The sequence below is a fragment of the Lontra canadensis genome, unplaced genomic scaffold, assembly GCF_010015895.1.
Source record: "Lontra canadensis isolate GAN:19392208 unplaced genomic scaffold, GSC_riverotter_1.0 scaffold28, whole genome shotgun sequence".
NCBI lineage: Eukaryota > Metazoa > Chordata > Mammalia > Carnivora > Mustelidae > Lontra > Lontra canadensis.
In genome coordinates this window covers 12,857,612-12,876,022 of record NW_022631022.1, presented here as the reverse complement: position 1 = coordinate 12,876,022, position 18,411 = coordinate 12,857,612, and the positions used below count along the sequence as shown (strand labels likewise).

General features: G+C 38.3%; 1 protein-coding gene across 3 annotated transcripts in view; it reads right to left on the bottom strand.

Annotated features, from left to right (window-relative positions):
• The window catches only part of RAB27A (RAB27A, member RAS oncogene family), a 76,714-nt gene that overhangs the window by 8,011 nt on the left and 50,292 nt on the right, over positions 1–18,411 (bottom strand). For all 3 annotated transcript variants that reach the window (XM_032864913.1, XM_032864914.1, XM_032864915.1), the window contains 3 exons: positions 12,041–12,126; positions 9,610–9,713; positions 5,554–5,677 (listed from right to left, as the gene is read on the bottom strand). In XM_032864913.1, coding sequence (XP_032720804.1) covers positions 5,554–5,677; positions 9,610–9,713; positions 12,041–12,126 — 314 coding nt within the window. The remainder of the gene's footprint in view (positions 1–5,553; positions 5,678–9,609; positions 9,714–12,040; positions 12,127–18,411) is intronic.

The following is an 18,411-nucleotide window of genomic DNA, read 5'->3' as shown; positions in this document are numbered from 1 at the left end:
TGAGCAGAGAGCCCGACGCGGGGCTCGATCCCAGGAACCTGAGATCATGACCCTAGCCGAAGGCAGCGGCTTAACCCACTGAGCCACCCAGGCGCCCCTTAACACATTCTTTAATCCGGAAACTCTTGAGCACCTTCGTCATCAACAGCCACCATGCTTCAGTGGGGAAAAAGTCATCTTAAATTTGCTGCCCTTAAGAAAGTAGATCTTAAAAGTTATCATCAGAAGAAAAACAATTGGGGTGCCTTGGTGGCCCAGTCAGTTAAGAGTCTGCCTTTGGCTCAGGTCATGATCCTGGGGTCCTGGGATCAACCCCCACATCGGGCACCCTGCTCAGCAGGAAGACTGCTTCTCCCTCATCCTCTGCAGCTCCCCCTGCTTGTATGCTTGCTCTCTCTCTCTCTCTCTCTGTCAAATAAATAAATAAATCTTTGAAGAAAAAGAAAAAAATAGAACTGTATGTGCTAATGGATATTAACCAAACTTATTGTGGTGGCAATCTATACATATATCCAATCATCACTGTATGCCTAAAACTAATACAATGTTATATATTATTTCTCAATTTTAAAAAATGTTCTACCCATTCCTTTGTATAGCACATGAAATATGTACACATTCAATTATCACGGTTTCATTGTATTCACAATTTTCTGTATGTCCTTCAACTCAGAATCAAAAATGGAAAGGCTTATAATGACCACCAACTGTCCTGTGTAAGAAAAGAAGACTGAGAGGGCATTTAGATGCAGCCGTTTTTAACTCACCAAGTCCTTGCCTGCTCACTTATGGCTGGCATACCCTCAGTACCATCCCAGTGTCCAGTTCCAGTCTATACTACAGCTGATTTAATCAACTGAGAGAAAAAGTATCCTCCCTCCTCAAACATGGATTTTCCAGTGATGAGTCATTAAGCACATTTCCCTTACCCATGCAAGGCACATTAGACAATGCTTCATATTCTCTAATGATTTATCCAATTATACCATCAACAAAAGTATCCACCAGCGTGCACACCTGTAGTAACTTGATACGCATGCCATTGGTTCTCAAAGCACTACCTTCAACCACCTGCAGGAGGGAATCAGTTAGAAACGAATTTCTGGGTTCTACCCCAGAGCCACTAATCAGAAATTCCTTAGCAGTCAGAGTTCAGGCAATTTTGAAACACACTAAGGTTTGAGATCCAATAGTATCACCTCAAAGAGGAATGTTGCCAATGCTGGTTCTGTTTGCCCTTCCAACATGTTTTACTTTGTAGCTATTTTTTAAAAGTGTTTTGGTAACAGTGTAGACCATCCTCATTTTGACTGGCAGGAGTACAAGTTTGGGCAAACTTCTGTTTTGCTCCTTTCTCTGACTTCATTGACAATATTACTCAATATAACATACTAGAAAGCATTATTTTGCCCTTGTTCTAGAAAAACCTGAAAATTAAAAGGAATTAGATGTAAATGGATTCTTAGTCTACTAAACACAGTTTCTGATATTCTTCATCATACATGTAATTCACCCTTTCCATTTCTGGCTCCTGCACGAAAGTCTTATTCTCAGATTTCCTTGTTGTCAAAGACAGATTTATTTTTCATATTTGTACTATAACATGTTCTTTATTAGGTTTGCAAAGTTTTTCTGAGACACTGTCTTTCATTCTCCAAGTGCATGTATATTTAAGAGAAGCACTTATGAACCAATGATTCATTTTTAGGTACTGGAGAGGAAAAGGTGCACAATAGTAACAAAATGCAAATTTATCAGACAATATACAAATAATGCAAAGAGACGCCATAAACCATATTCTATTTTACCACTACTAGCATGGAGATGAACTGACTAACACAGCCCTTTAGTACATGTGCAATCAATGAAAATATTATGATTAAAAATGAGAAAAATCTGTGAAAATAATCATTAAACTTACATGTCAGGTTTGTGAAATGCATATGCACTAAACTGTTTCTTTTTGCTTCTGAAATGATCAAACAGCTTACAGTATTTTTTTTTTAATTTTTTAAAGATTTTATTTATTTGACAGAGATCACAAGTAAGCAGAGAGGCAGGCAGAGAGAGGAGGAAACAGGCTCCCTGCTGAGCAGAGAGCCCGATGCGGGGCTCGATCCCAGGATCCTGGGATCATGACCTGAGCCGAAGGCAGAGGCTTTAACCCACTGAGCCACCCAGGTGCCCCGCTTACAGTATTTTTTAAAGATTTATTTATTTGAGAGAGAGAGGGCATGCAAATGCCTGTACGTGGTGGGGGAAGTAGAGGGAGAGAGCTAGAATCTTAAGCAGGCTCCATGCCCAGCAAGGAGCCTAACACAGGGCTTGATTTCACGACCCTGAGATCATGACCTGGGCTGAAACCTAGAGTAGAACACTTAACCAACTGAGCCACCCAAGTGTCTGCAGAACAATATTTTATGCTTCCTAATCTTTTTTTTTTAAGATTTTATTTATTTATTTGACAAAGAGAGAGACAGTGAGAGAGTGAATACAAGCAGGGGGAGTAGGAGAGGAAGAAGCAGGCTTCCTGCTGAGCAGGGAGCCTGACGTAGGACTTGATCCCAGAACCCTGGGATCATGACCTAAGCCAAAGGTAGTCGCTTAATGACTGAGCACCCAGGCACCCTGTGCTTCCTAGTTCCTAAGGAAATTCGGTTTCTCTCTCTTTCCTTTCTTTGCCAATAGAAATGCCTTCTCTCATTTTAACTGAATTCAGAAACCTGAGATTGAACCTCTCTTATGAAGTACTCCCCAGACCTTGGGAGCTGGGGACAGATGAAAGACACTCCCTGGCCGCCCAGACTCCACCTACAGACAGAAGGCAAAGTTGGGCTCTTTGATATGAAGCAGGAAGTAGAATCCTGAGAACCAGAAGAGAAGAAACAAACAAAAGGCTGAAGAAACCAGGTGGGGGGAGCAGTCCATCCTGGCTCCCCTCTGGTACTTGGGGACACAGTTGTTGGATCTAGCTAACTCCCTTAGATGCCCTATTTCTTTTGGCCTCACTAATATACTTCTCAAAAGCATGGTCTGCATCCACAGTTTCCATTGCTTCATCACTTACTTCCTCCTGCCCCCTTGCAACATAGTTCCCAGCTCCCAGTTTCGACACATCAGTACTCTCCGTGGTATCTAGCCCTCCCTCTTTCCTTCCTACTGCACTACCCGAGTGCCTCTCAAGGGCAGAAGAGCATATCAGAATGGCCTGTGGGGCTTTGCCAGCCTCCACCTCAGAATCACTACTCCAGGCCGATTGTGTCAAAAGCTCAGGAGGGGGCGCCTGGGTGGCTCAGTGGGTTAAGCCCCTGCCTTCGGCTCAGGTCATGATCCCAGAGTCCTGGGATCAAGCCCCGCATCGGGCTCTCTGCTCAGCGGGGAGCCTGCTTCCTCCTCTCTCTCTCTCTGCCTGCCTCTCTGCCTACTTGTGATCTCTCTGTCAAATAAATAAAATCTTTAAAAATAAAATAAAATTAAATTAAATTAAAAAAAAAAAAAGCTCAGGAGGTATTTGCTGAAAGCTCCCGGGCACTTCTAACCTGACAATCATGCGGAGAGTTTCTACGAGACACCGATGCCCAGGCCCTCATCTGCAGGGTTTTGTAACATGTTAACTCAGTTCGGTTGAACATTTCCCAGAAGTTCCTTTCCAGTTAGGGTGGCTCACAGGAGAGATCCGGGGGAGCTGAGGGAGTGGAGGTGACGCTGCAGCCAGTCAGTAGCTCGCATACATCATTGCTCAGCTGCTGGCTTGTGTGGTTGCATAAACCAGGACCTGGACCTGGACCTGTTCCACCTTCCCCAAGACCCTCCTTCAGTTTCTCCAACTCCTCGGCCAGGTGCATGTGCTTAGCCCTGTGACAAAGGTCCCTGGCTTCTCTGGGATACCCAAACCTTCCCGGTCGGAGGCAACAAACCCTGAGGCAGGTCTCAGTCTGTTATTATGGGTCTTTAGGTGGTGTTTGCTGGTGTTTGCTCTCCCCACCTTAAACCCGCCTTCCCTTCGTGACTGCCTGACCTGTGGACTTCAATTTCAGTGTCAACACCTCAGAGACGGCTTAACCAGCTGCCACAAGTGCATAAGGTCAAATACCTGTAACAAACGCCTTCATAGGTAAGTATGTTTCTTCCACTGAATCTTACCTGAAAAACCACTCCAGACCAATGACCTCAGAAGCTCAGAGGTGAGGCCTGGACACAAGCATTTGTTAAAAGCTCCTCAGGCTTCTAACATGGTTAAGCACCATCTACGCTAGAGTGAAAACCTTCACATCCTATTGCAACTATATGCCAGAGCGAGCTAGTATAATTGATGGGAATAGATACGCCCCACCACCCCAGGCTGTCTTGCCCACCCCTAGAATTGAAAAAGATCTAAAATCCTGTTCTGCACCCCCCCTGCCTATTTTGTCCAATTTATTCCTTTTTCTTTTCCACAAATACAGCTCCTACCCATCTAGCAGATCACCACAATCTTCTTGTCTCTAGTATTTCCTCCCTTCACATTAGCCCACCCACCTCTCCCAGACTGATCTAGAGAAGTACTTACCACATCCCTCCATGTTCAAAGGATTTCGGCAACTCCCTGCTCCCCAGGATTTCAGCAACTCTCCTTACCTGGTATTCTAAACTCTCTAGACACTGACTTCTTCCCACCTGGCCAACCTAATCCTTCTACTCCCTTCCCAATGTGAAAGCTATCCTTGAGTGTTCTTTGGTCCTCCATCAGCCCAAAGAAGAACAAAGCAATTGTCACACAATAAAAAGAGAAAGATCCTCCTCTGGCTTCCTTGGATTCTGCCTAAAAACCAGGGCCAGGAGCTGGGTAACATCCCCTATCTCTCTCTCTCTACTTCCCCTTCCTTCTCAGCTCCACTTACTGCCTCCCATTTATATTAAGGGTAATTAATACATACACACTTGGGTTCTCATTGTATTAGAGATAGAAAGAAAGCAAAGCACAAATTCCTTTGCAGAGATGCCCTTGACATTTTAATAAACAGTGGCTACCCCCTTCTTTCATGTCCAGTTAATGCTACTGTGATCCTATTCCCAGAATTCAAGGAAGAAGACAGTATTTAGATGATTCTCCACCACAAAAACACAACCAAGGGAATCTTCATGCTCATGCACCTCTCCCAGCACAGAAATTTCAAAGCTGATAGGCCTTCTTGTATGCTGGGACTCTCTACAGCAGCACATGAACTGGTTTCGAAATTTTCTTGCCAAATAGAGAGAATTTACTTACCCCACGCATCTCCTACTTGCATCTTGGGAAAGCAACCTTACATAGTTAGGGCATTTGCCCTCAAAGGTGTCTTTGAACACCAAGAGATTGAGAAAATGGTATTGAAGCATGGCCCTCACACAGTGTTTTTCTTTGGGTTCCCATTATCACATAATATTAATATGTAAAGTAGATATTATACTTCCCAAAGCCTACATCTAAGTGTGCTGTTTCAACTGTTTGCTTTTGCATCTCCTGTTATCCATTCATGTGCTACTGTTTGATTTGGGAATGTTTTCTCTAGATTCCTCCACAAAAATACTCACCCATATTTCTCTGCAAGTCCTCTTGCTTCCTCCTCTTTTACTACTCTCTGGTCTTCCAGATCACTCTTATTTCCACATAACACTATATCTGGGTTTTCACAATATGCATGCATTTGTAGCTGGCCTGTATGAAAAATTATCATAGGTAAATAATATGTGTGATCAATGGAGAATATACACAAATGTGCTCTGAAAACGTTTGGATATATCCAATTTTAAGTGGATATACGGACATAAGGACATAAGGAAATGCTTTCAAAGCATCACTAACCTAATCTGCAGAACGGAATGGACAGGGCAGAGATGTAGGACTTATCCTTAAACACATATCCCATCTTATTTAAATCAGAGAGGAATGGGAGAAAGGGCTAACCCTCTAATAGTGCACATGTGCGTGTGAGCAACAATGTGTGCACACCCTTGTGGCTATCTTTTTACTGAAGGCCATTTGAGAAAAACTTGGGAGAATTTTTAGTTCTTATTGTTAACCATAAAGCTCTATTTTTCATATGGTGTCTCCCCATAGCAATATTTTTAAAAGAACTGTCTTCTTTTGAATGAACTAGCTTGTTTCTATCTGAAATGTTTTTACATTTTTCTATTATCCTAAAGCAGAATCAATTCAATTAATATAAGAAAGATATAAGATTAAATGAGAGAAAACCATTCTAGAATAAACAGGAAATGACTCTGTCACCAGAACTAAGGGGAAGCAGAAGACTGCAATTCTTATTCCACAGCTTTTATTTCTTTTCACCTGAAAACGTGTAAATAGGCATACTTTTAAAAAGCAATTAAACAAAAAGCTTCATTAAGCTAAATAGTTTAATCTCCAAAGAAGCAAAAGAAAGCTTTATTTCTTATTCATCTTATTCATAATGAGATTAAAGCAGCCCAAATTTTCACAATAAGACATACCTCAAAGTTGGTATGGCCTAATTTATTTATCATAGTTAACCAGAAAAGTGTTGACATTTTAGTTCCTCATTACAAAGTCATGTTCATTATATCTTATCAAGAGAAAATCTAGTCAGCAAGAATTCAGTGGTCATTAACATAGGCCAGATACTTGGTACAGAATTTCAGGGCCCTGACCTTTGCCCTCAAGAGACAGCTGGTGAACAAGGCCTATATACGCAAAACCAAACTGTGTATGTTTCCAATAATGGCCATGTGCTTACTTTCCTCCAAGATGGTACACATGCTGTTACAATGTGCTTGAATACCCAACCACCACCTTCCTTCCATGAATTTCCACCCTTCTTTTTAAGACTTGCCTCTCAGTTACCTCCATGGTGAAACTTTCCGGTCTCCAGAGTGGCTCTGTGCTCTATTGATCCCATACATGTCCAGTGTCATGATTATGAGCATGAACTCAGGACTGACTGTATCCTAGACTGAATCCTGGCTCTACTGTTTACTAGCTGTGTGACCCTGAGGAAGTCGTTTCCTCGTGTGTAAATGGTAATAATGATGGTACTTACTTTGCAGGGTTAAGGTGTGGATTAAGTGAGTTAATTCAGTGATTCTCCAGGTATGGTCCATGAACCTTCCCATCCCCAGGGAACTTGTTCAAAATGTAAATTCTCAGGTAGCACCCCAGGGCTACTGAATCAGGAATGCTGGATATGGAGCCAGAATCTGTGTTTTAACAAGCTCCCTGGGTGATCTAGATGTACTCATACTTGAGAACTACTACATTAATATGTGAAAGCATTTAGAAGTGCTATGAAGTATCACCAGTAATGATGTTTAATAGCATTTGTTTATTTTGGAGACTCCAGGAAGTGCAATTATTGGGGATTTTTCCTTTTATTTCTTCCTTCCTAATTTTTCTACAAAGACCGAATTAATTATATAAAAAGCATATTAATCAATTCTTTAAATAACCCCACTAAGAAAAAGACACATACATAAATAACTACTACAACTCATAGTGGTTAAAAGCCTCTAAAAATCCTATAGGTAGTACAAAATATAATAGCAGTTGACAGGAAGGAAAAAATTTAATCCAACTACAGTTACAGAAAATTTCATGGAGCCCATAATTTGCCATATTTTAAAGAATAAGCAGAACTCCAACCAGTTTTTTAAAAGGGGTGGTTATGGAGGGAGTGAGTATGGGGACCGCTTTTCAGACGGGCAGAATAATAGGAACAAAAATACACAGGTAAAAACATGTAAAATATGTACCTGTTGGGCTCTTATACCATTCACATGAGGTTACAGAAACAATGTTTAGAAATTCAGACTACTTTAAAACTTCTTTACAAAATAGGCTGCCACTCAATGAGGAATACCCAAGGGCATGACTTGCTCATTCTCTGAGCTCTAGGAAGATAGGTAGGTGAATTCAACACTACCTGATTCCTTCCATGTGGCAGGCTGAGAGAACTCAGCTCTCTGTTCAGTCTTCTGAATTCAGCAGGGCTCACCTTTCGATTTGCATGTATCCCCTTTCCAAGGGGTATGGACAGCTTTGGAGTCAAGGGAGAACGGACTGCCAAGGCAGCCTGCAAAGGAAGGGTGCAGACCTGCTCTCCTCTCCCCAGGCCACTCAGGGCCAGGAGCCAGCTACCTGTTTAAGGCAACAGTGCCTTTGTTCTGGCATGCACCCCCCAAAAGTTAGAAATAAATAATCCCTATAATATTCAAAATGCTAACAGGCAAGGGGAAATAAAATGGATAGACAATAAATTATTATTCCTAATGAAGATTTGATATTATTATCTTTGATCCTCAACACTAACTTTTTTTTTTCAAAGGCGGGTTGGGGGAGAATACTTTCCATTGAAGATATGAAATCCTCAAAATGTGTCAGTTTTCTCTACCTAATTGTGCAATAAGAATTCTCTTACACTATAAGGATAACACAATAAAATGTATACATTACACATAATTTCACATAATTTTGTTATTTATCTAATCAGCTAAAAAGTCCAGATAGGCAAGATTTATCTGTCTCAGAGTTTCCATTTTTATCTGTGAAAACAGATGGGTCGATGACAGTCCTTATCCTAAAATAAAGACACATCTCCTGTCTGACTCTTCACCCACAGTGCTTGTGAGGATCAGGTACAAAGTATGTGAAAATGCTTTGAAAATCACGATGCACCATGTAAATTACTTATTTAAAAACTCATTCTTAAAAATAAGGTTATCAAACCAAAAGGCTATCAAAACCACAGCCAATGATCCCATTGTAATACCAAAACACCAAGTTATTTTTAAAATTATAGGTATTTTTAAGTCAGTATTTTCATTTTAAGGATTTGGATGTTAAGAATTTAACACCACAGCCTTCCCCAACAGATTCTCTGGGTTTACACTAATACAACTGATGGAGAAAAATGTAGATTTGCAAGCTGTTATTTATTTGATCAAGTGGTAGGATTTTAAGTGGCTGTTAACCAACCATTTGGGAGATCAGGATCTCTGCAAAGAGCCAAGATGAGGGTGTGTGTGTGTGTGTTTCCATACGTGTCTGTGTGCACATGAGTTTCTGTGTGTGGGTATAGTACTGGGGACCACTTTTGCCAATGTAATTTTAGAGTCTTCCATGATGAGATCCTTCTGGCAACTTCCCTGGCCTTGAAAGGAGAAAAGGGAACTCTGAGTAAAGAAGAGACATGGAGCCAGGGGTATGATCTTCTAAGTCTTCAAAAGATATTTATGTCTATGTAATAGATGTATTATACCCTGGTGATATAAATTCTGACAGCATAAAATAGGCAAGCAGATACTCAGAGATTTAACTTTTACAGGTTTCTGTTTCCTTATCTATAAAATGGGGATAAGAGCATCCCCTGTTTTCCACATGCAAAGTGCTACCATGTGCCTCCAGGATAAGAATTACTCCACAAATTAAAGTTAGTATTACTAGGAAAAGCAGAGTATCTCCGTAATCTTTCCTGCAAAGTAAAACCCTTGCTCCTTTAAACAGCATTTTTAACAGTACTAGGAGGTCCTCCAAAACAACTTAAAAGAGAAGTGGAATTTAAGAAAGCACTGTATTGTGGGAAGTGGGGAGTGGGAGATGGAAACAATAGCACTTACTTATCCAGTTTCTGACATTGAGGAAACTCTGCTCATTTGTCAGATCAAAAAGCAGAAGAAACCCCATAGCATCTCTGAAGAAGGCTGTTGTCAAGCTACGAAACCTAGGAACATAAAAGCAGATTAGTCAGCTAAATCATGACCCCACTCCTGATATATAAAACTACCAATAGTGCCCTCAGTCTCTTCCAATAATTCATCAATAACAAATTAGGTGTTTGATAATATGCCATTGTTTCTAATAACTTCACATTATACATGCAAATTGTATCTCTTTATTACACAGGATTTAGCAAATTATGATACCAAATAGATATCTAAAGTCAGAAAGAATACTTGAAAATATACTGAGACTTCATAAAACACCAACAATTACCAAAGTTGTATTTGGAATTCAGTCTTATAGAGAACAAATTGATGGATACCAGAGGGGGAAGGGGAAGGGGGAAAGGATGAAATATATAAAGGGGGTTAAGAGGACACTTACGATGAGCACTGAGAAATGTATGGAGATGCAAAGTCACTCTATTGTACACCCAAGACGAATATAACACTGTACATTAATTATACCAGAGTTAAATAAAAATAAATAAAATAAAAATGGTCTCTGTAGATTTTTAAAAATTAAAAAAATAAATTGGATGGTGATATTCCAAAAGTATGTAAGACATTTATTGCTTACATAAGTTTATGTGTTAATGGACCATGTGATTTGAAAAATCAGATTGCTAGACAGGGATCACAAGAACTAGCTCATGATCCCATAGTTTCAGTTAAGAATTTACTTAGTTAAGGGGCACCTGGGTAGCTCAGTCATTGGGTGTCTGCCTTTGGCCCAGGTCATGATCCCAGCGTCCTGGGATCGAGCCCCACATGGAGTCCCACATTGGGCTCCCTGCTCAGCCGGAAGCCTGCTTCTCCCTCTCCCTCTCCCTCACTTATGTTCCCTCTCTCGCTGTGTCTCTCTCTGTCAAATAAATAAATAAAATCTAAAAAAAAAAAAAAAAAAAGAATTTACTTAGTTAAATAGGCCTAAAGCAATGGTTCTTGCTGTGTATGTTTTCCTTATCCCGAGAAAGTTCCGCTTGACTTTATGTTGTAGTGGGTTCCATGACCTTTTAATTTCAGTCTCTAAAGAGGTCTCATAAGTCTCATAACCATTTCTTTGGCTTTAAGATGGGAATAGTATTGACTCAGTCCATATCCTTTCTCGGTACTCTCTCTTCCAAGGCTTTATCCTGCCATCTCTCCTCTCCCTCTAAAGGTCAGTTTCCACTTTATTTTTATGTAAAGTCAGCAACTGACAGGCAGAGATTCCAGGGAAGAAAATACTAATATGAAATTGTCATCTAATCTTTTTTCTCCAATATTTCTAATCAATGTTTTTACAAAAAGAGTCCTTATCTTTTAGGAATACATACCAAAGTAGTTATAAATGAAAACATCTGATATTTGGAATTTGCTTCAAAATAATTTGGTGGGTTGGGTAAGAAGGGATGGAGGTATATGTGAAATAAGATAGGCCACAAATTGATGACTACTGAAAATGGGAAATATGTACACGATTTTATTATACTATCCTCTGCAATATATCTTTGAAGATTTCCATAAGAAAAAGTTAAAAAACAGAACACTTCAGGGGTGCCTGGGTGGCTCACTCAGTTATGTGTCTAACTCTTGGTTTTGACTCAGGTCATGATCTTAAGATCCTGAGATTGAGCCCCAAGTGTGGATTGAGCCCACTCAGTGTGGAGTCTGCTGAAGTTTCTCTCTCCCTCACACCCTCCCCTTCCCCCACCCTGGCACATTTTCTCTCTCTCAAATAAATAAATAAATCATTTTTTAAAAAATAAAAAACACAATACTTCAAAGTATGAGAGAAAACAGTAGCTATAACTAAAAGAAATTTTATATCGATTTCATGTGACTTATTTTGATCAAGCAACTTCTGACCATATGAGTTAATTCTAATCAGATTTTCTGTGAGGTTTCAACAACCAGGTAAGAATAATGCATGTAATTCTGAAGTCGTCTTTGTGGCTGCATAAACAGCAAAGGTAAATGGAGAAAAGTGTGTAAATCTTAAAGAACAAGAACATGAAGAACAAGAAGAACAAGAACAAGCAAAACAAAGGAGGAGGAGGAATGAGGAGGAGGAGAAAGGAGGATGAGACAGGAGAAAGATGGAAGAAGTAGAAACTGTATAAGTAAGATAGTCTATCTGGAAAAGGATTCATTTTTCCTTTGACCTTGTATGAAATAGACATCATTATCATTTCAGACTGATAGATTTCCTGCTGAATTAGCAGCATGTCTTATCTAGGTCCAAGTCAACTAATCAGCTGGCCTTTTCCTGCTCAGGTATGGTGTGAAGGGCATAGCTGGTTTTCCCTTTCCTCTGGTAAGGAACACATAACTGAAGATCTCATACCTCTCCTGCCCTGCTGTGTCCCATAATTGCAGATGGATTCTCTGGCCTCTGCCAATGGCTCCATCAGGTCCATTGGCTCTGTACACCTAAAATAGCAAAATGAAAGAGAAAAAGAAAACTTCTGAAAACAATTAATTCTTCTCACTTTTCTATTCAGTAAAGATCCCATAAGCATCTAGACTTCTAAAAAAATTCCATCTGGAACACAACCTTATTTTTATATTAGTCCAAATAATTGTCTTTGGATAATACAATAATTTGCATTAAAATAAATATACACATTATATATTTTTATAAATATATTATTAAATATATATAACACATAATTTGTATAAAAAAATAGTCTGCTCACTTTTCCTCAAAGTTCCCTCAAGTCACTAGTATTTTTCCCTAGCCCATCTTTAAAAAGTACTCTAAAGCAATTTTATAGGAAGGACCTCTGATGATCTCTTCCTCCATAAAAGCAATGAAACACTGGCAAAAACTGTCAAAATTCACTTTTTCCAAACACTGAAAATTAAGATTCACAATGTTTCAAGAAGCATCTAATCAAGAAAAATGGCTGAATATCAGTAAAAACAGTAAACTTTGTGCTGTTTTAATTTATCCTATTCCCAAACCACTCTCCCAAGCTCCTCAGTAGCCTTGAAAAACAAGAAATGCTCTATTATGGTAGCTGTGAAAACAATCAGCATAGTAATCACTGAAGGGAGTAGAAGCAAAACAGGTTTGAAGCTCCCCAAAGTCTCATCTCCAGAGAACCGTCTGAAAGTTGCCTGTAAAGCTCCATTCCCAGGCCTTGACTTGACTTTGCTAAACTCAGAGCTTGCTCTATAGTAACCTTACCCTTAGGGCATTTGTTGAAAACAATCAGGAGCAATTATTTAACATCACAGCTACCAAAGGCAGCAGTACCAACTGGGGCTAACAAAATCCTAACCAAAAAACTTGAAGACAAAAATAGGGAAATGAGATGTCCATGGGGAGATTTGAAAAGTTCCAAAATATTCCTTGGAATGTACCAGGCCAGTCTCATACATAGTGCTGTACATATGCCTGGGAAAGACTTGAAAAGACCCAATTATCACATCTCTAGTTAACTTTGAGGCTCTTCTCAAGCAGGAAGTGAAGGTTAAGGCAGAGTTGTGAACTATCCATAGGAGCATTAGTACCTGTCCCAAAATGAACACACACACACACACAGAGTGTGTCATAAACAGCTGAAAGACTTACTGATTCAAGAAATCTGTCTACTCAGGGGCACCTGGGTGGCTTAGTCAGTTAATTGTCTGAATCTTGATTTTAGCTCATGTCATGATGTCAGGGTTGTGAGATAGAGCCCCATGTCAGGCTCTGTGCTCAACACAGAGTCTGCTTGAAATTATCTCTCTTCCTCTCCCTCTGCCCTTTCCCCTCCTTGGGAAAGGGAAGAAATCTGATTCCAGAGTTGCCAGATTATATTATTTAAAATGTCCAGCTTTCAACAAAGTTTATGAGACACAAAAAGAAACAGGAGAGTATGGCTCATACACAGCAGGGGAAAAGAAGTCAAGAGAAACCATCCTTAAGGAAGGCCAGATGTTGAACTCACTAGACAAAGATTTTAAATCATTTATTATAAAAATGTTCAGAGAACTAAAGGAAATCATGTCTAAAGAATTAAAGTATAAGGGCTCCTGGGCGGCTCAGTCGGTTAAGCATCTGCCTTCAGCTCAGGTCATTATCCAATGGTCCTGGGATCAAGCCCTGCATCAGACTCCCTGCTCAGTGAAGAGCCTGCTTTTCCCTCTCCCTTTGCCGCTCCCCTGCCTGTCCTTTCTTATTCTCTGTCTCTCTAAAATAAGTGAATAAAATTTTTAAAGAATTAAAGAATAATGCCTCACTGAATAGAGAATATTAACAGAGACAGATAATATAAAAAGTAAATAGAAATTCTGGAGTTAAAAAGTACAATAACTGAAGTGCAATATTCACTAGAGAGGTTCAATAGCACACTTGAACTGGCAGAAGAAATAACCACTGAATTTGAAGACAGGTCAGTTGAGGTTATCCAGGCCATGGCACAGATGGAAAAAGAGTAAAGGAAAATGAACAGAGTCTCAGAAACCTATGGAACCATCAAACATACCAACATATACATACTGGCAATCCTAAAAAAGAAGACAGACAGAAGCAGAAAAAAATTTGCAGACATAATAGCCAAAAACCTCCAAAATTTGATGAAAAACATTCATCTGCATATTCAAGAGGGTTCCAATAAATTAATAGAGATTGACTAGACACCTCATCAAGCTGTCAAAATTTGAAGACAAATGAGAATCTTAAAAGCAGCAAATAAAAAATGACTCATCACACACAAAGGATCTAATAAGACTAACAGCTGATTTGTTATTAAAACCAATAAAAGCCAAAAGGCAGTAGGATGACATAATCAAAGTGCTGAAAGAAAAAAGACTATCAACCAAGAATTGGTTATTGTTTAAAATTGAAAGAGAAAGTAAGACACCCCCAGATAAACAAAAATAAAAAATTCATCACCAGCATATTTGCTGTATAAGGAATAATAAATACAGTGCTTCAGGCTGAGATAAAAGGACACTGTGCAGTAAGTCAAATCCATAAAAAATGAAGAGCACCAGAAAGATAACTACATAGATAAATATAAAAGAAAGTATAATTTATTTTTTGATTCAATTTAAAGTATTTTTAATATTTTTAAAATTTTAAATTAAATACTTTAAAGTATTTTTTAATTCTTTTCTTCCATCTGATTAAAATACAACTGCATGAATAATTATAAATCTGTTGATAGACACATAACATATCAAGATATAATTTGACAATAAGTGCAAAGGAAGCAGTAGGAAGTGAAGCCATATGTAAACACAGTTTCATGATAATAAAGAAATTAAGATGGTATTAATCTAAACTAGATTGTTAAAAATTAAAACTATAATTATAATCCCTAGGGGAACTATTAAAAAAATCTCAACTATATAGTAAAAAATAACGACAAGGGAAATAAAAATGATATACTAGAAAGTATTTAACACAAAATAAAATAGTCTGAAAAAACAGAGGAACAAAAAATAAGACACAAAGAAAACAAGTACAAAATGGTAAACATAAATCCTTTTTATCACTAATTATATTAAATATAATGAACTGAGGCACCTGGGTGACTCAGTGGGGTAAGCCTCTGCCTTTGGCTCAGGTTACGGTCTCAGGGTCCTGGAATCGAGCCCTGCATCAGGCTCTCTGCTCAGTAGGGAGCCTGCTTCCCCGCTCTGTTTGTCTCTCTGCCTACTTGTGATCTCTCTGTCAAATAAATAAATAAAATCTTAAAAAATAAATATAAATGAATTAAATACTCCAAATAAAAGGCAGAAATTGGGGCGCCTGGGTGGCTCAGTGGTTGAGGCCTCTGCCTTCGGCTCAGGTCATGATCTCGGGGTCCTGGGATCGAGTCCCGTGTTGGGCTCTCTGCTCAGCAGGTAGCCTGCCTCCTCCTCCTGTCTCTCTCTGCCTGCCTCTCTGCCTACTTGTGATCTGTCAAATAAATTTTAAAAAATCTTTAAAAAAAAAAAAGGCAGAAATTGGCAAAATGGATTTAAAAATATGACCCAACTATTTACTGTCTACAAGAGACATACTTTAGATTCAAAGATACATAGAGTTTGTAAATAAAAGGATGAGGGTAAAATACCATGCAAACAGTAACTAAAAAACAGCTGGAGAGGCTACAGTAATACCAGAAAAACAACAACAACAATAAACAAACAAACAAACAAAAAACCTTTAAGACAAAAACTCAATAGGGACAAAGAAGGATATTTTGTAATGATTAAAGGGTCATTCCATTAGGAACATATAGGAAAAATTGTTCATCATCATTAGCCATCAGGGAAATTCAAATCAAAACCACATTGGGATACTACCTTACACCAGTTAGAATGACAAAAATTGACAAGGCAAGAAACAACAAATGTTGGAGAAGTTGTGGAGAAATGGGAACCCTCTTACACTGTTGGTGGGAATGCAAATTGGTACAGCCACTATGGAAAACAGTGTGGCAGTTCCTCAAAAAGTTAAAAATAGAGCTACCCTTGTGACCCAGCAATTACACTACTGGGTATTTACCCCAAAGATACAAATGTTTTGAAAAGAAAGGCCACATGCACCCCAATGTTCATAGAAGCAATGTCCACAAATAGCCAAACTATGGAAAGAGCTGAGATGCCCTTCAACAGACGAATGGATAAAGAAGATGTGGTCCATATACACAATGGAATATTACTCAGTCATCAGAAAGGATGAATACCCAACAGTTGCATCAACATGGATGGGAATAGAGGAGACTATGCTAAGTGAAATAAGTCAAGCAGAGAAAGTCATAATACAGTAAGACAATACAACACACTGTGGTAGAACAGAGGACAAAACCACATGACCATCTCTAGAGATGCAGAAAAAAAAAAAGCCCTCTGAAAATATTTAATGCCTTTTAGATAAAAACTCTCAAAAGTAAAAAAAGAATGTCCTCAACTTGAAAAACAGCATCTATGCAAAACATAGAGCTTACATTATACTTAATGGTGAAGATCTGAATGCTTTCTCCCTGTAATCAAACAAAATGAGGATGTCCTCTCTCAGATCTATTCAACTTTTACTGGAGGTTCTTGCCAGGGTAATTAGGCAAGAAAAAAAAGATCTCCAGATTGGAAAAGAAGTAGTAAAACAGAAGATGACATGATCTTGTATATAGATATACAAGGAATATCTATATTCCATAAGGAATATATACATATATATCTGTAAGGAATAAACACTCACACACACACACAATTAAAACTAATAAATAAGTTCATCAAGGTTTCAGTCTATAAGATGAATTTACAAAATAAATTGTATATGTCTATACACCGGCAATAACAATTCAAAGAGAATTAAGAAAACAATTCAATTTCCAGTAGCATAAAAAATAAGATACTTAAGAATAAAATGAACAAAAAAGCATAAAACTGACACTTTGAAAGCTATAAAACATTGTTGAAAGAAATTAAAGATCTAAATAAATGGCAAAACTATCTCATGTTCATGGGTCAGAAGATGTACTATTGTTAAGATACTAATATTCCCCAAATTGATCTACAGATTCAGTGCAATCCCTATCAGAGTCTCAGCTGGCTCCTTGATAGAAATTGATAAGCTGAACCTAAAGATCAAATGGAATTGCTAGGAATCCAAAACAATCCTGAAAAAGAAGAACAAAGTGGGAGGGAGGACTCATGCTTCCTGATTTCAAAACTTAGTATAAAGCAGAAGCAATCAAGGTAAGTACTGGCTTAAGGATAAACATCTAGATGAATGGAACAGAATTGAGGGTCCAAAAATAAACACTTATATTTATGGTCAACTGATTTTCAACAACAGCATCAAGAGCGTTCATGGGGGAAAGCATAGTCTTTGCAATAAATGCTGCTGGTACAACTGGATACCCTTATGCAAAAAAAAAAAAAAAAAAGTTGGACCCCCTTCACACCATATATAAAAATTAACCCCAAATGGATCATAGACCTAAACTTAAGGGCTATAATTATGTATATATCATATATATATATAATTTATCCAGAATATATTTATCCATATATATATATATCCATAAATATATATTTGTCCATATATAGAACATTTATCCAGAATATATTTTTAAAACTCTTTAAAGTAAGGAATAAAAATACAACCCATTTCAAAACCAGCAAATAATCAGAATAGACATTTCTCCAGAGATGATATACAAATGGCTAATAAAGCACATGAAAGAAATGATTGCTCAAAAACATCTGTCATCAGGGTAATTTATGTCAAACTTATAATGAGACACCACTTCACACTCACCAGAATGGCTATAATCAAATAGACAATAACAAGAATTGGTGAGGATATGGTGAAAATGGAAAACTCCTATGTTGCTGGTAAGAACGTAAAATGGTGCAGCATCTTTAGAAAAATCTGGAAGTTACTCAAAGTTAAAGAGAGAGTTATCATATGGCAAATCAATTCCACGCCTAGGTATATACCCAAGAGACTTGAAAACATAATTCTACACGAAAAATGTATATGACTGTTAATGGAAGCATTATTCATTATAGCCAAAAAAGTAAAACAACCCAAACGCCTATCAATGGATGAATAGGTAACAAAATGTGGCATATTGATACAATGGAATATTATTCGGTCATACAAAAGAATGAAGTTATGATACATGCTACAACATGGATGAACCTTGAAAACATTATGCTAAGTGAAAGAAGCCAGACAGAAAAGGCCACATATTGTATGATTCCATTTATGGGATATGTCCAGAAAAG